This window comes from Glycine max, chromosome 4, assembly GCF_000004515.6.
Source record: "Glycine max cultivar Williams 82 chromosome 4, Glycine_max_v4.0, whole genome shotgun sequence".
Taxonomy (NCBI): Eukaryota; Viridiplantae; Streptophyta; class Magnoliopsida; order Fabales; family Fabaceae; genus Glycine; species Glycine max.
The window spans coordinates 1119125-1141790 of NC_016091.4; the positions used below are offsets into that span (position 1 = coordinate 1119125).

At 32.8% G+C, this 22666-nt stretch overlaps 4 protein-coding genes across 5 annotated transcripts; 2 read left to right on the forward strand and 2 right to left on the reverse strand.

Annotated features, from left to right (window-relative positions):
- On the forward strand, positions 1–4026 carry LOC100808432 (AT-hook motif nuclear-localized protein 10). 2 transcript variants are annotated; one of them, XM_003523474.4, is made up of 6 exons: positions 1–148; positions 674–1234; positions 1819–1868; positions 2493–2624; positions 3059–3208; positions 3390–4026. In XM_003523474.4, the coding sequence occupies exons 2-6, from the start codon at positions 736–738 to the stop codon at positions 3630–3632; spliced, it is 1074 nt and encodes a 357-aa protein (XP_003523522.1). In that variant the 5' UTR covers positions 1–148; positions 674–735; the 3' UTR covers positions 3633–4026. The 2 variants fall into 2 exon arrangements, with proteins under 2 accessions (XP_003523522.1, XP_014629892.1); XM_014774406.2 differs by lacking the exon at positions 1–148 and having other exon boundaries at positions 272–1234.
- A 516-nt stretch (positions 4027–4542) lies between these two features.
- On the reverse strand, positions 4543–6190 carry LOC121174759 (cysteine protease XCP2). Its single transcript, XM_041014739.1, has 4 exons — positions 5674–6190; positions 5213–5448; positions 4981–5121; positions 4543–4857 (listed from the first exon to the last, which is right to left on the reverse strand). Exons 1-4 carry the CDS (start codon positions 6128–6130, stop codon positions 4642–4644), a joined length of 1050 nt encoding a protein of 349 aa, XP_040870673.1. The 5' UTR covers positions 6131–6190; the 3' UTR covers positions 4543–4641.
- Positions 6191–8583: 2393 nt separating this feature from the next.
- Positions 8584–10290, reverse strand: LOC100788466 (cysteine protease XCP2). Its single transcript, XM_003522941.5, has 4 exons — positions 9786–10290; positions 9318–9553; positions 9077–9217; positions 8584–8952 (listed from the first exon to the last, which is right to left on the reverse strand). Exons 1-4 carry the CDS (start codon positions 10240–10242, stop codon positions 8737–8739), a joined length of 1050 nt encoding a protein of 349 aa, XP_003522989.3. The 5' UTR covers positions 10243–10290; the 3' UTR covers positions 8584–8736.
- A 5391-nt stretch (positions 10291–15681) lies between these two features.
- On the forward strand, positions 15682–18604 carry NAC157 (NAC domain-containing protein 157). Its single transcript, XM_003523475.5, has 3 exons — positions 15682–16291; positions 17193–17473; positions 17757–18604. The coding sequence occupies exons 1-3, from the start codon at positions 16087–16089 to the stop codon at positions 18321–18323; spliced, it is 1053 nt and encodes a 350-aa protein (XP_003523523.1). The 5' UTR covers positions 15682–16086; the 3' UTR covers positions 18324–18604.
- The last annotated feature ends 4062 nt before the right edge of the window (positions 18605–22666 follow it).

The following is a 22666-nucleotide window of genomic DNA, read 5'->3' on the forward strand; positions in this document are numbered from 1 at the left end:
AAACCTATTTAGGAATAAATTTAAATAAAATACAAAATCAAATCTATTGTCCGAAGGGAGCGCCGTTGGGTTTTCTATCCTAAATCCTACCATTTTCCCTTTTCATAATTCTCACTCTCCGCAATATTATTTTCCTTCAAAGTCATTGGTAAGTTAAAGACATTTTTTTTTTATAATTTTTTGCCCATAAAAAAAAAATAATTCCATTTATCGAAAATTGAATATTCAATGTAAACCACAACCTTAATTGAACATTATATTCAAGATCTCCTCAAGTAAAACCTGTAATTTCATCCAATTTGTGAAGTTTTTTTTTTACTGCTTGGCTGGATTGCAGAAACTAGGGTTTTTGGATTTTGTCTCTTGTTTTCCCTCTTTCCTTTGGCGTTTAGATTTTGGGAGGGAGCGAGGTAAAAAAATTTGCAATCACAGAAGGAGAGTAAAAGGATGCGTGGGTTTCATTTATGAATGAATGGTAGTAGATTTTGAAATTTGAATTTGAATTGTAGACGTACGATGAGAGTAAAAAAAGGAAAGATGATGATTGTATTGCGGCGTGTAGAGAGAGGATTTGTTCAATTCCAAATATGATACTAACTCATAGTTTCAGTACCATAGTAGGATCAGGCTAGGGTTTTATAATAAGCTGCTGAAACAAATGTTCAAATTGCAGTTGTTGTTATTGTTGTTGAATCTGCCGCACCAGACACCGATTCATTCGACCAAAACATAAGCATGTCGGGATCTGACATGGCAAGCAGGGAGCAATTCACGGTTGGGATGCACAAACCCCAACCCCAACCCCAACAACAACAACCTCAGCTTCATCAAAACAACATGCGTATGGACTATGCTGCTGCTGACGGCACCGCTGTTTTCGCCCCTCCTACCGTTACCGTTAACATTAACGGCGGAGAATCCTCTCCGGCGGTGCCTCCGGGCCTGGGCCTGGCCCAGCCCCAGCCCCAGCCCCAGCCCATGATGGTTAACTCCTCCGAACCAATCAAGAGAAAGAGGGGAAGGCCCAGGAAATATGGGCCTCACGGTGGCATGGCCTTGGCTTTGAACACCACCACTCCTCCTGGCGGCGCCGCCGTGCCGGTTGGCCAGTCCGGTGGGGCATTTCCACCGGCTCCTCTTTCGGATTCGGCCTCAGCTGGTATCGTGAAGCGCAGGGGCAGACCTCGTGGTTCTGTCAACAAGAATAAGAAGAATAACAGCTCTAAGTATTCTGGTAACTTTCTCTTCTTCAATTTTCCTCTTTTTTTTGTTGTTTTATAGAGTAAGTAAGCTTTACAGTTTTTTTTTCCTTTCTTTCTGAAAATATATATTAAAATGGAGTTCCTTCCGACCGCAGCATGTTTTTTATTTTAACTTGTTTTTGTTTTCAAGGACATGTCTTATTTTTTTTTTACGTTTTTGCTTCCCTCACATACGGAGTGTGTGTCTGTGGTGGGATACTTGTTAATTGTTATTGTATTTAATTTTTTATTTATTTATTTATCTATGTGTTTGAACTATGATTTGGGACCTATTCTATTCCATCGGATGCATTATCGGTTCCCTGATTTTCAAAATTACTCTTTTGCCCGTGTGTCATGTGCTGCTGTTCCCGTTTCTTCGGTGTATTTTTATTTTTGTTTGCCCTGAATATGCTAATTTCTTATTTGCTTGCGTCCACTGTTCTATTGGATATCTGCATGTTATACTTTTTGATTTGCATGATATATTATTTGAAAATCCTTTGTTTCACTCATGAAGTTAAAGATTGAATTTCATGTACATGTAATGGTATCCTCTAATGGGATCTTTTTGCAGGGCCAGGATCTTGGTTTACTCCGCATGTCATTACCGTGAAAGCTGGAGAGGTATCTGCTTAATCTTACAAAATACTATATGAAATATATGAAATGCGTGAACTAAATTGTTTTCATTGGGAATGACTGCTGTCTGCTGTGTTGTCTTTTATTTTCTACACAATTATGTTTTCTTTTATTTGCATTCCTTATTCAATAACTTCTGATTTATGCCTCTTATTAGTACTCTATATTTTAATTGAACTAGTAATTTTGTTTGCTATGATGAATATTGTTGTTTGTGAAGGTGATATTGCAATCAATAAATTTCTTCACTCACATCTTTTTGTGAACTTTATGAAATTTGATTGCTAAATAGGAGCTAATTTAGATAAAATATTTTGTAACTTTGGATGGATCACATGAAGTTAATTAATGAAAGATTTATCTAGAAAATGTTATCGCTTGTACAAGGCACCCCCAATGAAAAGTAGAAATGCAACATGGAACAATGTTATGACTATTGTCACTTTTATCTTTCATGTTATGACTTTTCATTATATTGGATCGATCTTGTCTTTTGGGAGAAAAAAAGGGGTGGTGGGGGTTTTAAAGTCTAGTAATCCCCAAGCATTTCTGATTTCATTCTCCTGGGACCTAATATTGATTTTTTTTAATATATATTTTGATATTCAGGATTTGTCAGCAAGAATTATGACAATTTCCCAGAGTAGTTCAAGAAATATTTGCATCTTAACAGCAAATGGAGCCATATCTAATGTGACACTTCGACAACCTGCCTCATCTGGAGGAACTGTGACTTATGAGGTTCATAAACGTTCTAGCATCTTTTCTTTTTATCCCCTTCTGATAACCCTCGTTTTCAAGCCAAAATTATATATACCAGCCCTTAGATCTATCAATTATTTTGTCACTGTAAATGTTTTTGTCTATCTCTAGTAAATTATCCCATTGGGGGAGCATTTTGAACAAATTTTATTATGCATTCTTCTGTTTTATCAAACTTAGTTAAAACATTCTTATTAATTATATTTGTTTTCATATCCTAGTGAAAAATACATCAACTTTGATAATTATTTCATGGCTTTATATGAGAAAATTGATTTTAAAAAGTTGTCCAAAATCAAATGTTGTTTATTTGGGTACGGTTTGCTGCTACTATGATGCCACTATAAACAAGTTAAATACCCCAGTGGTGGGCAAGTGGACCTGGCCTCAGTTTGTCATATTTTGGTTTTCAGGGGCGATTTGAGATCCTATCACTTGGAGGTTCTTTTTTTCTTGCTGGAACTGAAAGGGCTGGGGGGCTGAGTGTGTCCTTGTCAGGGCCAGATGGCCGTGTCTTGGGCGGTGGAGTTGCAGGTCTTTTGGTAGCTGCTTCCCCTGTTCAGGTACATATTCTTTGTTGATTTGTGTCTGTTTTTATTCAAACATATAAAAGAAGAATAGAGTATTATATATCCAGAAGAATAGTGCATGTCGAACCCTACAATAACATCAAAACATTTTATCTTTGCATATATTTGACAGTTTGTTTTGTCTGTAAACATGGTGTATGATATATTTTTGCAGATTGTTTTGGCAAGCTTTGTTTCTGATGTACGCAAGCACTTCAAGCATGCAAAGCAGATGCAGAATGCAAAGGTTTCCATAGCAGCAGGCCAAAGCAGCTCACCATCAAGAGGCACTCTCAGTGAGTCTTCAGGTGGGGTTGGGAGTGGGAGCCCACTAAACCAAAGCACAGGAGCCTGCAACAACACCATGAACAACTGTACCACCCCAACACAAAGCTTTCAAGGCATGCCCTGGAAGTAGAACTTGACTCACCTCACATGTTTGTGTAGTAGGTTTGGTGTGGTGAAAGACACATCAGGCTCTACTTGTTATGCTATTACTTTGTGTCTTTTATCCTTTAAGCATTGAGGATGCACACCTGTTATATTAGCTTTATGTAATATTAGTTGGAGGAACAACATTTCAGGGATAAAGTACTTGGTCTCGTAGCTTAGTTTGGTTAGATATTGTGTTCACTTGGGTGATTCAAGAGGTTCTGGCAGAACCGGGTTGTGTTCTAGGAGCATGCAGGATCATTATGATGAGATGGCGGTGACTTTGTCATCCGTTAGTTGTAATTTGTTGGTTGTCCATGTGCCGAAACTTTCTCCTTGTTACCCAGTTGTTTGGTGGTAATAATCTGTTTATCCTTTCATCCGTTAGGTTGTTATTGTTAAATCTATCATGATTGGCAAACACTTTTCTGCAAAAAATTACTAAAACTAAGGGCCGATTGTTTAGCTTTTAAAAAATGTAATTTTAAAGTTGTATAAAAAATGTTTTTTTTTAGATTTTATATAAAACAAATTATTTTGTTTGGTGAAAATTAAAAAAATTATATTTTATTATGTCACTGTATTAATAGTTTTTTTTTTTCCTTCAGAATCATTCAAAAAAGTTGTTCAAAATCATTGAAATATGGTTTTCATTTTTAAATGTTTCTTTTTGGTAGTAGTGATTTTCATTTTCAATTTTAAATGTTGTAATACGTTGTTCATTATTACTATAATCTTTAAATTACTCGGTATAATGAATTGTACTGAGCAATGACCCATAAACTTCATTTACACCTTTAACACTAGATATCTCTAGCAACATTTCCAGCAATGGGATAAAGAAAAGCTGCATAAATGTATGTATGATATGAAAAAGGGACATTCGCTCAAGGGAATAATGAAAAGAGTCAATCAATCTATTATTATATGGAAAACGTTACATTGTTTCCAAGGAAAAGCTGAAAGATATTCAGACAAAAGAATGGGAATGAATCTTATTTCTTCTTAGTGGGATAAGAAGCCATCTTATAGATACCGCAGATTCCCTCGGGTTTTCCAATGTTCCTCCTCATTCTTATGTATCCTTTCTCTCCCCACTTAGATCCCCATGAATTTTTCACTATGATATAATTCACTCCCTTCGAAGTTCCATATCCAACAGCAGCCACACCGTGATCTAGGTCACTTCCACAATGCCCATCGAAAACACCCTATACATATGGTAGGTAATCCAATCAATTTAACAAATTATATTAATAAAAGTAGTTTCTCTGATAAAAAGTTAACCATATTAGCCATAATAACAAAAAGTTTATGCGTGATTAAATATATACCCCACTGTAAAATTGGAAATCTCTGCCTGAAGCCTCTATGGCCACACTGAGGGGTTGGTTTACAAGTGCCTTCAATAGGCTCTGTTCATTGTTTTGTGGCACATCATGGTATCCGCTAATAGTAACAACTTCAGTTTCTTCCTGGAGATGGAACAAATGAAAGTTTAGTGTCGACGTTATTGGATTGGATCTATCTGATAGCGACGTTAGACTCCATTTTTGTTTAGCTTACCTTAGTCATCTCGCAAGTACCTTCCTCCATAATGTAAGGATAATCTTCCTCTTTGTGGAGCCCACCGTTTTCTACAATAAAGGAGAAGGCATAGTCCATGAGACCCCCATTGCAACCATTGTTGTATGTTCTGTCACAGTCAATCAACTCTTGCTCAGACAGTGATGTTAAATTTCCGGTCACAATCTGGTTTATTCCCTCAACTGCTGCAACAGTGGAAAATGCCCAGCAGCTACCTGCAACAAAGATGAACACAAAACAATCGAATAACATGAGTAGGGAAAAATTATTATATGGTCCGAGAATATCTGATCCCTGTCAATTTCTACGTATAACATAATTACATTTTTTTAAATTTATGAACAAGAATTAATAATGTGTCACATAAAAGATTAGTGAGGACCACGTGATCTCGAAATGATTTGTTGACTGGGGGCATAGACAATAAATATAATACTTACCACATGAACCTTGGTTCTTGACTTGGGTTACGGCACCTTTCTTTCTCCAATCCACTGACTTAGGCAATTCAAAATCTTTGTAAGTGAATTCTTCAGGGGACTCTCTCCTTCTAGAGTAGTCTACCTTAAGCCCGAGATATTTGTTCTTGAACTCTTGGTGGCTCAAATCAGCAAACTCATTCAAGCCAAGCCAGTAGTTGCTGACCACCTTGTTTCTCTCATCAATGTGCTTTAGGTTGTCCTTGAAAATATCGAACCTGTGCAGCTTCTCCTCAATGCTTTGGTAAATCTTGCCATGTCTTGACATCCATGACTCAAAGAGTTCAATGAGCTTATCCATGGACTTTAAGTCCTCTGATGAATAGCCCACAATGGAGAAATCGCCAGCAACAGCCAAAGATGCAAATAGGCAAAAAGAGCAGGCAAGGAAAAGTGCCTTGGAGGAGGAGAAAGCCATGGTTATAGTTGTTGAAATGTGAATACAAGAGAAGAGGGAAAGGATGAGGAAGAATGGGCAAAGAGAGCAGTATATATAGGTTATGTTTTAGATGTTATATAGTTTGAAAGTAAAGTCTGTTGGAAATGTCATGCGACGGTAAGTCTTCAAGCATGTTCTTTTGACGTGTCTTTACATCAAAGCATAATATCGCCTTAATTATGTGATAGAATATATATTTCGGTGAAGTAGAACCTTCCTATCTTTATGGAGAAAGGAAAAAAAACCGTGTCGGAAGGATTACTTGCTTCAGTTGCTTGAGATCTTTCTTATAGATAAAATATATGGTATCAGATTTTTTAAGTTTTTTTTTTTCTCATGAGAATAATTTTTATTTTGTTCATGTTTATTTTTTATCCAAACATTGCTCAATTTTTTTCTTTTTTCTTCATTAGTATAGCTCCAATAATTAGACAATTCTCATAATCTTTATATATATTTATTTAATAAAATAATTTTTACGTCCCGACTCAATAAAAAAGCTTAAAATTATGCCCCAACGTTAAAAATAATAGATGTTTTCAAAGGATAAATGTGTGATTAATATTAATAAAATAAATTAGGAGATTTAGAGAGAGAAAAAATTGTTAATTTAAAGAGCCATTCTTATATTTTGACCTTTCTTAAAAGAAAAACAACTATATTTAAGTTTTCATAATAAAGCTGAAAGACAACATTTGATTTTCATTCCAGTAAAATTTACACTAATCTAAATGATTTACTGTTCCAATAACACATATTTACATGTGTGTGTGAAATTATAAATTTGAATTATACAATTAATTATATATATGATTAAAACTAAAAATTAGTTAATGATGAAATAAGTACTTAAAAATCAAGTAGAATTATCTTTTAATGATGTTGATAATTTAAATACATGATTTACAATATGATTTTATTTCTCATAATAATTAAGAGCTTTTACACATTCTTTTTCTCTCTCTCACTCTCTCTCTCTATATATAATATATTTTTTAAAACAAATACAAACATTCACCATTTTAAACTAGAATTTTTTATTGAACAAATTATAAAATCAAATTATAAACGTATCATATTTATGAAAGTGAAACTATAAATATAGAAATTGTGGTTGGACATTATATATAGCATAGATAGAAAAGATATGCATGTAAAATAGCTATAGGGTCATATGGTTGTAGGCTATTTGAAGAGGTATTAGGGACATTTGAATTTAAATTTTTTGTTTCCTACCACTAACATCTCAATCAATCAGGTATAAAACTGAATTTGAATGAAATTAAATTTAAAATAATTCAAAAGTTATTTTAATTTAGAATTAATTATTATTATTATTCTTATGTAAACATATAAAAATCTATCAAAAATTAATTTTAAAGTCAAAATCAATTCTCTGACATAAAATTAAATACATAATCTATTATTCTAGAGTAAGACTTGTATGGCACAACCTCAAAAAAAATTTAAAATATGAAAGCAAAATAAAATAACGAAGGTCCTCTTCTATGTTTCATCTTCTTCTATCTACTCCTACCCTCAAACTGAATCTCACCGCCACCACTACCGCATAGCTGCATGGCTCCATCCCAGCCAGCATATAAAGCCATGAGCATACGGTGTTATTGATTCCAATAGTTAAACAATTTTCGTACTTGACATTGCTCATGGATTTTCTATTATATTGGGCTAAGGGCGAAAGACAGATAGAACAATTAAAATTTTTACAAACTTCAAATTATACGGATTGGTTAATGCTTTTATGCTTCACTTAACAGGATGTTTGTCTTGCACACAATAGAAGGTTGCTTAGACCATTTTTATTTGACAAGGCTACATATGGATTCTTTGGAACGCTTTGATTCATGATTGTTGCTATTAAATATTTAAATTCTTTCTTTCTTCAGAATAATGTTTGTTGTTATAGCATATGGGTTAGTTTAAGTCATAACTACTGTATCAAATAAGAAAATAGAAGACGTAAAATGAGAAAGACACGCAATCTGTAGTTGTAATCCTCCCATTGATGTTTGATTCGTAGCATCTGTAGACAACAGCTTACTGCCAAGATGTATTCAGGTTCTACGCTGGATAGGGCAATGGTATTCTGTTTTCTGCATATCCAGAATACTAGAGCTTATCCCAGAATTTGAAGTTACACATTTTCTTTTACAATGTATTAGATAAATTTTTATAAAGGCAATCCGAAATGAAGGGCGTGTTGCTGCCTTGTCAAACGGTGAATTAGTTCATTATTGCAATCTTTAAATTAGGGTGATCACTGGTCAGTGGTCTCATTTCTGTGCTTTTGGTTTTGGGAATGAATTGTACTGAGTACTGACCAATGAACTTTACGTACACTTTTAACTCCAGATATTTGTAGCAACATTTCCAACAATGGAATAATGAAAAGGGAAAGTCCCTCAAGGGAATAATGAAAAGAGTTAATCAAGTTTTTATTATTGTATGGAAAACGTTACATTGTTTTCAAGGAAAAGCTGAAATAGGCCGACAATAGAGAATTGATCAGAAGAAGGAAAGAAATTCAGAAACAACAATGTAGTAAGCGATAGAGGGAATGAATCTTATTTCTTCTTAGTGGGATAAGAAGCCATCTTGTAGATACCGCAGATTCCCTCGGGTTTTCCAATGTTCCTCCTCATTCTTATGTATCCTTTCTCTCCCCACTTAGATCCCCATGAATTTTTCACTATGATATAATCCACACCTTTCGCAGTTCCGTATCCAACAGCTGCCACACCATGATCTAAGTCACTTCCGCAATGCCCGTCGAAAACACCCTACATATGGTAGGTAATCCAATCAATTTAACAAATTATATTAATAAAAGTAGTTTCTCTTATAAAATTTAACCATATTAGCCATAATAACAAAAAGTTTATGCGTGATTAAATATATATATACCCCACTGTAAAATTGGAAATCTCTGCCTGAAGCCTCTATGGCCACACTGAGGGGTTGGTTTGCAAGTGCCTTCAATAGGCTCTGTTCATTGTTTTGTGGCACATCATGGTACCCGCTAATGGTGACAACTTCGGTTTCTTCCTGGCAATGAAACAAGTGAAAAAAGTTTAGTTTCTATGTTATCATCAATTGGAACCATCTGATAGAGATATTAGACTTAAATATTTTTCAGCTTAATTACCTTAGTCATCTCGCAAGTACCTTCCTCCATAATGTAAGGATAATCTTCCTCTTTGTGGAGTCCACCGTTTTCTACAATAAAGGAGAATGCATAGTCCATGAGACCCCCATTGCAACCATTGTTGTATGTTCTGTCACAGTCAATCAACTCTTGCTCAGACAGTGATGTCAAATTTCCCGTGACTATCTGGTTTATACCCTCAACTGCTGCAACAGTGGAAAATGCCCAGCAGCTACCTGCAACAATCAACATGATCACCATGCATGTCAGTATTAATGGCTAGATTAACAAAGGAGAATGAAGTTTGAAATATGTGTGGGTGGTTCTAATATCATTTTAGAATTTGGATTTGAAGTTATTTCAATGCAACAACTAGCTAATGGGATGATTATTGCTAGCTAGCTACCACTTATACATACTATTAGGTATTGAGTAGCGGCATAGATAATAAACAAATATAATACTTACCACATGAACCTTGGTTCTTGACTGGGGCCACAGCACCTTTCTTTCTCCAATCCACTGACTTAGGCAATTCAACATCTTTGTAAGTGAATTCTTCAGGAGACTCTCTCCTTCGAGAGTAGTCCACCTTAAGCCCCAGATACTTGTTCTTGAACTCTTGGTGGCTCAAATCAGCAAACTCATTCAAGCCAAGCCAGTAGTTGCTGACCACCTTGTTTCTCTCATCAATGTGCTTTAGGTTATCCTTGAAAATCTCGAACCTAAGAAGCTTCTCCTCAATGCTTTGGTAAATCTTGCCATGTTTTGACATCCATGATTCAAAGAGTTCAATGAGCTTATCCATGGACTTTAAGTCCTCCGATGAATAGCCCACAATGGAGAAATCGCGTCCAAAAGCCAAAGACGCAAATAAGCAGAAGGAGCAGGCAAGGACAAGTGCTTTGGAGAAGGAGAAAGCCATGGCTATGGTTGTTGAAATGTGAATTCAAGAGAAGAGTGAAAGGATGAGGAAGAATGGGCAAAGAGAGCAATATATATAGGTTGTGCTTTAGATGTTACTTTCAAGTAAAGTCTGTTGAGATTGTTATACCACGGTACACTAAGTAGTAGTAGTCTTTAAGTATATTTTTGTAGGTGGCTTTACATTAAAGCATAATATCACATGCCTTAATTATGTGGGCACAGCATAGTGTATGGAAGAAATAGAATACATATTTCGGTGCAGTAGGAGAACGTTCACAATTCTTTTTGGAGAACGGAAAAAAAAAACTGTGGGAGAAGGATAAACAAAATTAGCAATTTTCTTAAATATGAAAAAATAATATTGACTGAACAACTACTTCATTTTTTTTGTTATAAATTTGAAAACATTTGTCATTATTTATGCGCCAATGATTTTATACTTCAACACACACATATATGAGACATGTTTGCCAAGATAATATAGAAAAATAAAATATGTGCATGAGTATTCACTAGATTTATGGTTCAATATTGGAGTAATTAGAATTTGACATGATAGTATTACTTTTTGTATAAAATAATCTAATGATGTAATTAGGAAAAATATGCGCATTAATATTCACTAACGATAATGACTATTTTATAAAAGCTACCGTTAGATTAAAATAATACTTGAAATGTATCGCCTTTATGAAATTATAAATTTTCTCAAGTTGTTTCCTCGTGTCATGATAGAAAATAATGAAGAGAATTAAAGTAATTGTGTTGTTTATCACCATATACTGGATTAGAAAGCCAAGGCTTTAGCATTGAGGGTTTGAGGTTGTCATACCATAAAATTGGTGTCCTCTGTATAGCCAACTTAATTTCCTATAGCAATGAGAATCCAAGCTAATTCTTCTACAAGATCATTAAGTGCTCAATCCGCTTCTATGCTTGACCTAGATACGGTTATATGCTTTTTAGAGGACCTACCCACCAAACAATCTCCTAAGAATACATATTATCCTGCTCTAGATTTTCTATCATCCAAATTAGGTGCCTAATCAGCATAAAAATTCCTAAAATGTCAACGTCTGTTGAAAGTTTTATATGAAGACCATAATCCATTTTTTCTCTTAAGTATCTAAAGATGCATTTTATACATTGCTAGAGTAGGAGACGGTTGGATCCTGTATGTATTGACTAAGCCAATTCATAGAATATGAAATATTTGGCTTGGTGTTTGTTAAGCATTGTAGTACACCAATTTCTCTTCTATAATCTGTGTTATATATTTTTCTTCTCAATCTGTTGATATCATTTTGCCAATCACCACAGGTGATGGACAAGGAGAAGCATTCTTCGCGCTGAACCTTTATAGAAGGTGGGAGATATACTTAGTTTGTTTAAGCTAGATATAATTCCATTTGGATCTCTACATATTTCCCTTAGAATATAATCTAATCTTTCAAGTTCTTTTAAGGCAAATTTGACATTCAATTGTTTATGGATGAGCTCATAAATTAATGCTACCAATAATAATATCATCAATGTAAATTAACAAGAAAGTGATGATATATGTGGTTCTTACTCATAAGAAATAGAGAAGAATTACTCCGAGTTCTTAGAATAAGATCCGATACAGACATACAGTAGAAAATTAGATCAGATACATAAAACAACTATTAGATGATAAACTTGTTACATATTTGAAGTTGAAGAGATTTTAAGGACATTTAAATTTAAACTCCCGCTGGCGATATTTCTTTATACTAGCTAATGTCCTTAACTTGGCGTGTTGATTGCTGAACTCAATTAAATCCTACGGGCCACGAGTGCTCTAGATTTAGAGGAAATTCTATGTCTCTTGGAGATTTTTTTAGCATATATTCTAAGAGTAAGTAATATATACGTTAATAATAATTTGTGACATATGATAACTTTATTGAATTTTATATAATTACCTTAAATAAATTTAACCGTTTTCCAGAATTTTTGTAAATATTTAACTTTATTTTTTTTAATTATTTTGGCTTTCAATATTTAACGTTGTTATTATTTTATTTTTTTGGTGGATTTAACGTTGTTATTATTGTTCTTTTGGTATGTATGCGTTCTGTCAATGGGTCTTTGAACACGGCCCAAGTTATGATAACAGAGAGTACGTGCAGTGTACGTACACGTAGTTTATACGCTATCTTAGTACATATCCTAAGTCCTAACGGTTACCGATTTCTTGTATAGATCCGTACGGAAGGACTTTTTGTTAGACGTTCTATTTTTTATATTTTTTTTATAAACTTTATATAAAAAAATTCACAACATTTATTACCATCATTTTTTCTTTCTATGATGCAGTTGCTTTCCAGAAATTTGAAAAGAATCTTGAATTTATAATCCAAATTATACATAATTAAATATCATCTTTTGAAATTTTATGTCTTCAAATTATATAAATTTCAGTTGGATATGCTTATATAAGGCGAGAAAGTAAAGCTAATTTGTGGCTGAAATTAGAAAAATATTGAAACATATATCTTGATAGATTTTCTCAAGTTACCTCCTTCTACTCTTCTTGTATGGTTGAATAATGCTAGTTAAGGTCATTATCAATAAATCTAAAACAGTAATTATATATGGAGTAAAAATAAGGAAATTAAAAGGAGTTTAGCAATGGAAAAATACTATTAGAATATGGAAGTATTAAAAACAATTTCTTTAAAACTTTTTTTTTCACAATAGTTATATTGAAGTTAGAACCTAGGTTCACCCCAATAGATTTTCTTTAATATTGTGTTTGGTTCGGAGGAAATAAAATAAGAATGTGAGAAAGAAAAGAAAGAACTAAAATAGAAAAATAAATATATATGTAAATTAAAATGATTTAATAATTTAAAAAATTAGTGCATGTATAAAAATACATTTTTCCTTATTACAAAGTTGTTTTTAATTTTATTTTTAATACGAAACTTTCTAAACCAGTTATTTTTTAACAAAGACATGTGTTGCACTAAATGTCTAACTAGAGACTAAATTTATTTTTGTGTAAAAATAATACGACGGTGTGTCTCTCTTTCATATTTATTATATATTTCACATTATTTTATCTTATATTTGCGTGTAAATATCGTTTTGTGGCACCTATATTTTTAAAGAAAAAACTTTTATATCACTTTCACCTCAATCAAACATATTCATTTTTTATCTATTGGTTCCTTTTCAACTCTTTTCACTTTCATCATTCACCCTTTTACTTTAATCAAACACAAGCTAAAACTTATTTGATCTTATGAAAACAAATTTATGATATTAAAACTCTTTTTAAAATTTATTTTAATAGATTTCATAATCAAACATATGATATAAATTTCACATGTTAAGCTACTTAAATTCAAACACACTGTAATACTATAAGAAAGTGTGAAATGAATGGAGATAAAGGTAATTTAACCTTGAAAAAAGTTGTGAATGAATGAATGAATTTGGAAACCCACCAAATAAGCAGGCTGTAAATATTACTGTATGGCAGGTGATGAGTCAGCAGTCTACAGTGACCAAGAAGGTGTTCTGTTAAGGAAAACGAGAAATCACTCTAGTCTGCTATAGCTATACCTCAGGATGGGGATATGTGCAGATTGCAGGAATTGAAGCAAAACAAGGCGAGATATTATGAAAATTCAGATACCATCCAGTGGCTAAGAGCATAGGCTTATGTAACCTACATATACTGTAGCCTATGGCGTATTGGATTCTTGTTCTGCTGTTCCTGTTATATATCTTTTACTTGGCCGAGTCACTAAAGATCTAAGGTAGGCACATGCGCCTGCTCCTGCACCATTCTAAATGCTGCTCAATGCCGTGTGCTGATGCCTTCATACTATACTATAGTCTTATACACATTATTATCTATTATTATACTTATACACGTGCACTCTCCATTTTAATTAAGTAACAATTTAGTACGTGTACGTCCTACCACCTTCTGATCAGCTACACCCACGCTGCTGCATTCTACTGTTACGGTTTACTACTTACTAGCTACCTACCTACCTACCTAGCTACATGCATCATACAAGGGCTCAGGGAGTAGCTATTTCCTATTTGGTTCCAACCACAATCATTTACTATACTAGTAATTAATCACATTCAATTATTTCAGCTTCTGCGTGGTGATAATAAATTAAAGCACCTCGCCATTATATACTCTCTTGATGAATTTAATCTTGAGTCAATTAATCTTCAGCTTTTTCACTTCAAATTGATTCTTGAAAAATTACCACTACAACATAAGCTCGCCGTTTATGATTTTTCACACAGAACTAATCCACCACTTCGAAATTAGAGTGGCTAATTAAAAGGATTTATAAATGTTTCTGGCCTATGAAATTGAAACTTGCTGGTAAGATCAGGAGAATTATAGGTGACGTGATAAGATAATCGCTTTTTAGAGGCCACGCAGTTTCATCCTATGCCCTTCTTTCTGAATTGGAACCCTCACACTGCAATTCAACCCCATTGCCATATATCGCAACAAACCAAAGAAAATTAAAGTGTGCAACTAGCCTTGCATTTAATGCAATCTTTACTTTAACCCGCAAACAATCACCTTCGAAGGTGTGATACAATGATCTATTTTAGTCACACCAATGTAAGATAATGATAAATTGTTCTTTAAAACATTTGAAAATTTAAATTTAATTTTCAAATGTGTAAAAAGTGTAAGACATTGATCTTATAATTAATTTAATGATAAATTGATTCATAAATTTATAATTTAATTTTAAATTGGTCATAAGAAAATTAAATTTAAATTTTTTATCTATTAATGATCAATTTATTATTATCTTACACTTTCTAGGATTAAAATGATCTTTTTCAACTATTGTCCTTTTTTAAAAGAAAAATAGTACTTATTATACTTTTTATATTTTTATGTACTAAAAACCTTTCCATTTTAGTTGTTTAGAAGCCTCAAAATCAACTCTTTTGAAGAATGGTATTGTTAAAGCCATTTTTTTAAATGGTTGGTTAACTTACCTCAAATAAATGGAGTTAACGCACGTTATATATCCTAAGTGGACCACTACAATTAAGAACGTTTACTCAAATTTAGACCTATTTATTTACTTCATTTTTACAACTTGGGTTAACTTTTAATGTATGAATACCAAAATTGAATAAATAAATAGATTCATATTTAAGTATATTTGTTATTAGTCTTTTTGATGGTGTTTTTTAATCTCATATTCGATTATTGAGGAAAGGTAGGGAGCCATTGTTATTAATATATATTTTATTACAAATATTTAGCTTTTATATATATATAACAATTACGATATCTTGAGATGAGTTTTACAATGTATACAATTTGTTTTACAATATATATTTTCTATAATATTATTTTTTAATTTTTTTCCACCACATTATCCATTTTACCCCACACTTCTATCTTTTCTTGTCCTATCTCTCCTAATTATGAAAATAAACATTGAAAAAAAATTACAAAAAAAGAAAAAAGAAAACTCTTTTCAAAAAGGATATATAATCGTAACGAGTGCCTTAGTTTTTGGTTAACAACACTCACTAAATACAGTATAGTTTTTCAAACACATGTAAGTATAAGAATGGTCTCCAGTTTTTGATAAATTTACTCTATGGAGAAAATTGGTTGTGTACTATATCTGTATGTCCACGTTGAGGTTCATACGTATACCTGTTATCTATTCTACTCCTCCGATCCCCTCGTTTTCAGAACTCCCTTTAAAACATTCATTATATATCTCATTCCAACAACCCCTTTTACCTCATCCAATAGTTTCCTCTTGTTTGAGTGTTAGCACAAATTAAAAAGAAAAGGGTCATGTTGGCAATGGAAGAGCTACTGTGTGAACTTAGTGATCATGAAAAGAGAAACGAGCAAGGTCTGCCCCCGGGTTTCAGGTTTCACCCCACTGATGAAGAACTTATAACCTTTTACTTGGCTTCTAAGGTCTTTAATGACACTTTCTCTAACCTCAAGTTTGCTGAGGTTGACCTCAATAGATGTGAGCCTTGGGAACTTCCAGGTATCATATATCATATATTTTCTCCTGTCCAAACCCTCACACCCGTTGATTAATTTCCATCAACCAAAATAAAAGAGAAAAAAATATATTTACTAAATAGTTAGAATTTTTTAGAGACAGATGTAAGGTGTATGTTATGTTATTTAGCTAGAATGTTTTCTCGTTGTTAGTTTCAATTCCTGCTGGCTCTGGTCTTATATTTAGGTTAATTCGTGAGCCTAAGGCATATATTGTGGGCTATCTACTGGCATGTCGCTTCAAATTTCTAATGGCGTCATCAGCTTCCTCGCTTGGGGTCTTCTTGTTGTTTTTCCTTGTCCCTAATTTTAGAGTGTGCTGAATGACCGTAACTTAATTCTAACAAAGTTTGAACAAAATTTGAGCTACTCAGGCCCACTAGCTGCTATTAATTTTTTCTTACTGTAGTAATTTTTCACTTGTTAAATACCATATCTAGTTAGATTTCCATTACATGTTTACTAATTTATGCCGCCCTAGATAATCGCCACCATGCATTAATTTTAAATGTCGTGAAAATTTAATCCATCCAACATACTATTTAGAAGCAAAAAAAAAAAAAGAAAGAAAAAGAAAAAAATTGCATCACCATATGTTATGTTAGAAATATAAAATTGCTGAAGTGCCTGCCTAATTAAGCTTGTGGGAGAAAGATTCGTTTGCGGGTATACTAACCAACTTGGTTCATTTATAATATATAGATTTAAAATGCATATGTGAAAGAATTAAAACAAGAGAAGTAGAGATTAGTGGAGGACATGATTCAATTCTTCAATAATAATAATGATAAGCATATTTATAATCTCGAACATTTTTCCATGCCCTGGATTCAACAAGTGTAGTGTTAATGTTAATTACTAATTAATGTTGTGTGAGGAAGCAGATGTGGCAAAGATGGGGGAGAGAGAATGGTATCTGTTCAGCTTGAGGGACAGAAAATACCCAACTGGACTAAGAACAAACAGAGCAACCGGAGCTGGGTACTGGAAAGCCACTGGGAAGGACAAGGAAGTGTACAGTGCATCCAGTGGAACCCTACTTGGAATGAAGAAGACCCTTGTTTTCTACAAAGGCAGGGCCCCTCGTGGTGAAAAGACCAAATGGGTCATGCACGAGTACCGTTTGGACGCTCACTTTTCCCTTCCCCATACTTACCCATCTAAGGTACAGAATCAAGTTCTCGATCTATGCCACTGCATGCGCCGTGCCAATCAAGTTATCTCCCATTCCTCTTTAATTTTTGTCTGCTTCTGGGTTGACCCACCTACGTCTACAGTGTATACCCCTATGTCATTTCCTTTTCACCTACCAAACTTGACCCTTTTCACTTCCTTAACAATTTATTAACCTTTTTGGATGTGATTGAATTGATATTTACTAGCAACATGTGAAATTGTTAATGATCCTAGCTTATCCTTTCAAATTATATTGTTTTTCTTTTTCACAGGAGGAGTGGGTGATATGCAGGATATTTCATAAATCTGGGGAAAAGAGAACTCCAGTGCTCCAAGTCCAAGGACATTCAGATGCTTCTTCGTCCCCAATAAAAAGTTCTTTATCTCCATTACTTGCAAGCTCATCTCATTCTCAGCTGCGAGACTTCCAAAGCCCGGTTCTGATTCACCAACAAGACCAAAATGGCCTCTCTCACCCTCATCTTTTCCCATTGGAAATCTCCAACGCCAGAAACCACCCATCGGACCTACTCTTCAAGCCCCTCCAGCAAAATTGCACCCTGAAGACCAAGGAACAAACTATTATTCCAAAAGTGATCAAAACGGAGGACGCTACATTCTATCATCAATTACTAGATGACCATAATAACATGCGCTGTGTGAACAAGTTGAATCAAAATCCAAGTAATTTCCTCAACACTTTCCCTCTTGAGGTGGACGCTGGCTTGATGGCATTCTCAGGAGCTGCAAATGCTCAAGCTAGGGAAATATCCACAGCTTCAACACCCTTTAATAGGGTAGCCTTGCAGCAGATGCTTGATTCTTGGCCTCTGACCTAGCATGTTTAAAATATGTGTGTATGTATATATATAATTACTGTTCTATATACAGACCCCCTAGTAATTAAGGTGTTTGAACCATGCATAATATACTACATGATTAATTAAATAACTCGTGTATGCATGTAAGCCTATGCCTATGTCAAGCTAGATCTTCTACTAGGTTTGTAACGTTCTGTGACTACAACCTGAGACACGGACAAGACGTATCTCTAACAGATTCTCGGACGTCTGATCCACCATTCAATATTGGTGCGCGCAATTGGGTTAAGTGATTTGAGTGTTTATTTATTTGCTTATTATGATAAGAGATCATGCATGCATGTCATAAGTTTCTAAAATCATGACTGATTATGGTAAGTTGGGTTAATTTTGATTTTGATGAAATTTTATATATTTAAATTATTCTCAAAATCATGATAAAATCAATTATAATACATAAAAATCATTATATAATTGAAATAAGTAAAAATCATTTTTATATTCATCAAAATCAATTCTATAATAATCAATTTTATTTAAAATTAATTTTGTTACTGTCAATTTAAACACACTCAATAAGGGTTTAGCATTAAATTAACTTTTAATTATTATAAAAAAATGGTGTGTAATTAAAAGTATTAAGTATTCAGATGATACTTTTATATCATTAGTATGGATTTATAATATTATATTAATAACTTAATTTCTATTAACAAAGACTAATTAACTCAAACAACAAGGCTTAGTATTTTTTTGTCCATAAATGAATAATTTGTAATGCATAAAAGCTTATTAGGATAAGTTAAATCGAGAAAGTTCCAAGTTGTATGAATTCTTACAAAGTTATGTTATTTGTAAAAATCGTTATTGTTCATGTAACATCCTAAAGTGTTTGTTTTTTGCTTGTTAAGAGATACATATGTTACATTAGAACTATAATGCTCGAGAGCAACAGGTGTCCCTCGTGACTATACTTGTGAAAGATAACAACGAGCGTGGAATTATTTCCAAAAATTCCAATAATAGAAGTCTAACCTTCCATTCAACTTGTGAAACCTCGTTCTCTACATCAAGCAATAAAACATCATCTTGAAATACTGTTCCGTGACGATTCAGGCTAATCAAATCTAAGTGCTCATTGGATTAAGTACATAATGGATAATTTCTCAACAGCATACACTCATGTTATAATTATAAAATTAACTACCAATTAATCAGATATGGAGAAGGAATGTTAAAACTTGAAACATAGTTGAAAAACCACAGCGCAAGAATTTGTGACATTCCAGCATCACCCCCTAAGTATGACAATACGATATATTATTGATTTAATTAAAGTGTACCCACATTTTTTATATAAAAAATGAGCTACGGTAAAAGAAAGAGAAATAAATGTGACGAAATCAGTTATGCGTGAAAAAAATTACAGAGGAAAATAGTGTTAAAAGATGTACTAATTTTGTTATATAACTTTATATAAATAATAATATAGCTCCAAGTTAATTAATTATTATATTTTTTTTGTTTTTGTTGAAAGGGGCATACAACGACTACCAGCATGGAACAGCAATCATGCCAGCACAATAGCCAGTAGGGTGGCTGCTTCCTCACCAGTCATGATCAATGTCACTGTTTCTTCAATTCAGTACTCAATATTTTTCTTATTCCTTTTCTTTCCTAGCTTGTAGCAGTTCTAATTTCTAAATCGTAAATAATACTACAGGTGTGGGTGTGGACTTCAGACAAGGAACTTTATGTATATATAACATTTTTAATGATGATAAAATTATATCAATACATATATTTTTTAATGTTTTTTTACAAATTAGTGCAGCAAAAAGTATCATGATTGAAAACATAATACGACATATTTTATTTGATTAAAAAGAGAAAATACTGAGTAAAATAAAAGAGAATATCAAGAATTAGATAAAATAAAAATTTGGAAGTTTCAAATGCTGTTCCTTTAGATCAAAAGTGATTCTAAGCATAGAACCTCAAACATATCTATCACAATATTATTAAATAATTCACCTTTTCAATGACAAAAAAAATCATAATAAATAGGCAATTAGTTCTAATTAACACAAAAATGAATGCATATCTACATGAATAAATAGACAAAATATGAAATAAAACATAACACATCACTCTATATTTTTACACCCAATTTATATTTTTTTTTCTTTCTTTCTATCACATACATTGTCTATCTTATCTATATTTATATCCGTCTTGGATTTCTTCCAATCTCTCTTGCCCGAAGGTATACACATCCCTGTCAAATGATCATTGCCCTTATTTAAACAGCCAGCCAATTGCCATTAATATTGAGCATATATATGAGTCAGATTTTTCTTTTCTTTACCTTCGTCTTTATTTGCGCATCTCTCGGCTCTAATCTGTTACTCCTATCATTTTAAATTTAGTTAGTATGTTTCTGTTAAGAAATTAATTCCTACACGTACACTCAAATTCTTATATCATATCTGTCGAAAAGTAACCATGTTATAGTAGTATTGTTGGATCTCGATCAAGAACAATTAGAAATCTAAATGATAAATTAATTAGTGACTGTTTCAATCTCATTAATTCCCTTGTGTTTTCGGAAGAAATATAAAACTCATTGAATGTTTGGCGTAAGTTTGAAAATTTAGAAACTTGATTAATTAATTTAGACCCAAGCCCATTAAAAATTACACGTCATCAATACTCCAACCCGAGTGGGGGCATCTGTGGCTCCACCAGCTTGAGCTTGGTTTGGTTTTGGTTGAAGGTGGCCAAAAGCATTATTATTAGCTATTGTATTCTTCATTTCTTCTATATATATCATCGTATTTCACGTTCTCTAGTGGCAACCCTTCCAGTTTAATTTTCCTCTCTCTTCGCGGCTACGCTGCTTGTCATTAACAGTATTAATTAATTTTAAGGGCACTTTACTTATTCATGCACCAAAGTACGTAATGATCCATAAACCATGCATGCCACTTGACCCGTTCAATATGCGTCAACAACAACTTTCCCCTCCATTCGATCATTCCCCATAACCTACAATTCAGCTACATCCGCCACCTTAGAATTACAATTAAATGACTTCATTAGTCTCTCTTTTATATTCATTTTAAAAACCTTTTTCCAATAGAACAAACTCATAAAAATTAAATAAAAGATTGGCATCTTAGAACTTTAAAATACATAAGCAAATACTCTATCTCCCTGTCTCACCATTTTTTTCCCTTGTCTTTCTTATTTTTTATCAATAAATATTAATTTATTAATTTTATTAAAATTTTTAGTAGAAGGATTTGAAATTACAACTTTTCTTCTTCCTTTACCTCTAAGTTTTCTTTATCAATCATTAGATTAACCTTATATGTATGTCTTGTGACTTGTCTTTTTGTTCTTGAAATTATTTGTGTGATTTCAATGTACTTTTAGTCTTCTCCAATGGATGATGGATCCATACACGCCATTGTGATATCAAGTGATACCAGAAAATTGCCAGAATTTACTTTCAAAGACATAGTTTTTGCAACGAGACAACATTTTTTGTAAAGTATTTTCTTTTACCTTGTGAGTGTGTTTGTCTTCATTCCTCTTCCCATATTCTTTTGCGGTGTATATTAGTAACTGTGTGAATTCATTCACTCCAGGAATCATTATTTATGAATTAAAAGTCGTACATATATGACTTCAGAAGTGTATAAATAAATAAAAAAGTTAAATATAAGTCATATATAATACAGTAACAATTATGACTTTAAAACATTTTAAATAAAAATAATAAATTATGTCAAGTACAATTTTGTATTTTATTATTAAAAAATAAAATGTAAAATCAAAATCATTAATTTTATCAATAATTTCATTTATTTTATTGTTTTCTTTTTTGTAATTAAAATAATTAGTTATTCATATTTACTACTTCACTTTACAAATCAAAAATACGAATAACGACTTTCTATTTTGAAAATTAATTTAAACTCTACACTATGTCAGTAATTTTAAAATAAAATTATCTCTTTCCGAAAAAAAAAAGGTTAGTTAACAAACTAAATACTATGTACCCTTATAAGATTAAATTCCTTCAAGCCAATTTGAAGAGCTCTATAACAGCTATTCATTCTCTTGAAAGTTTTCAACTAATACAGCGTTAAGCCATTAAATAAATCTCATTGTCTTGAAAAATTAATCTTTTACTCTTACTGGAGGATATATCTTGATTTCATCAAAAGGGGAAAAAAAGTCTCTTGAAACTTGAAAGTTTTCAATTACAAATTGGGTCTGGCATGGTAAAACAGAACAAAAATCGCGATCAAGTAGTGCATCAGGATTGTGCGCGAGACATGAAGCATATGCAT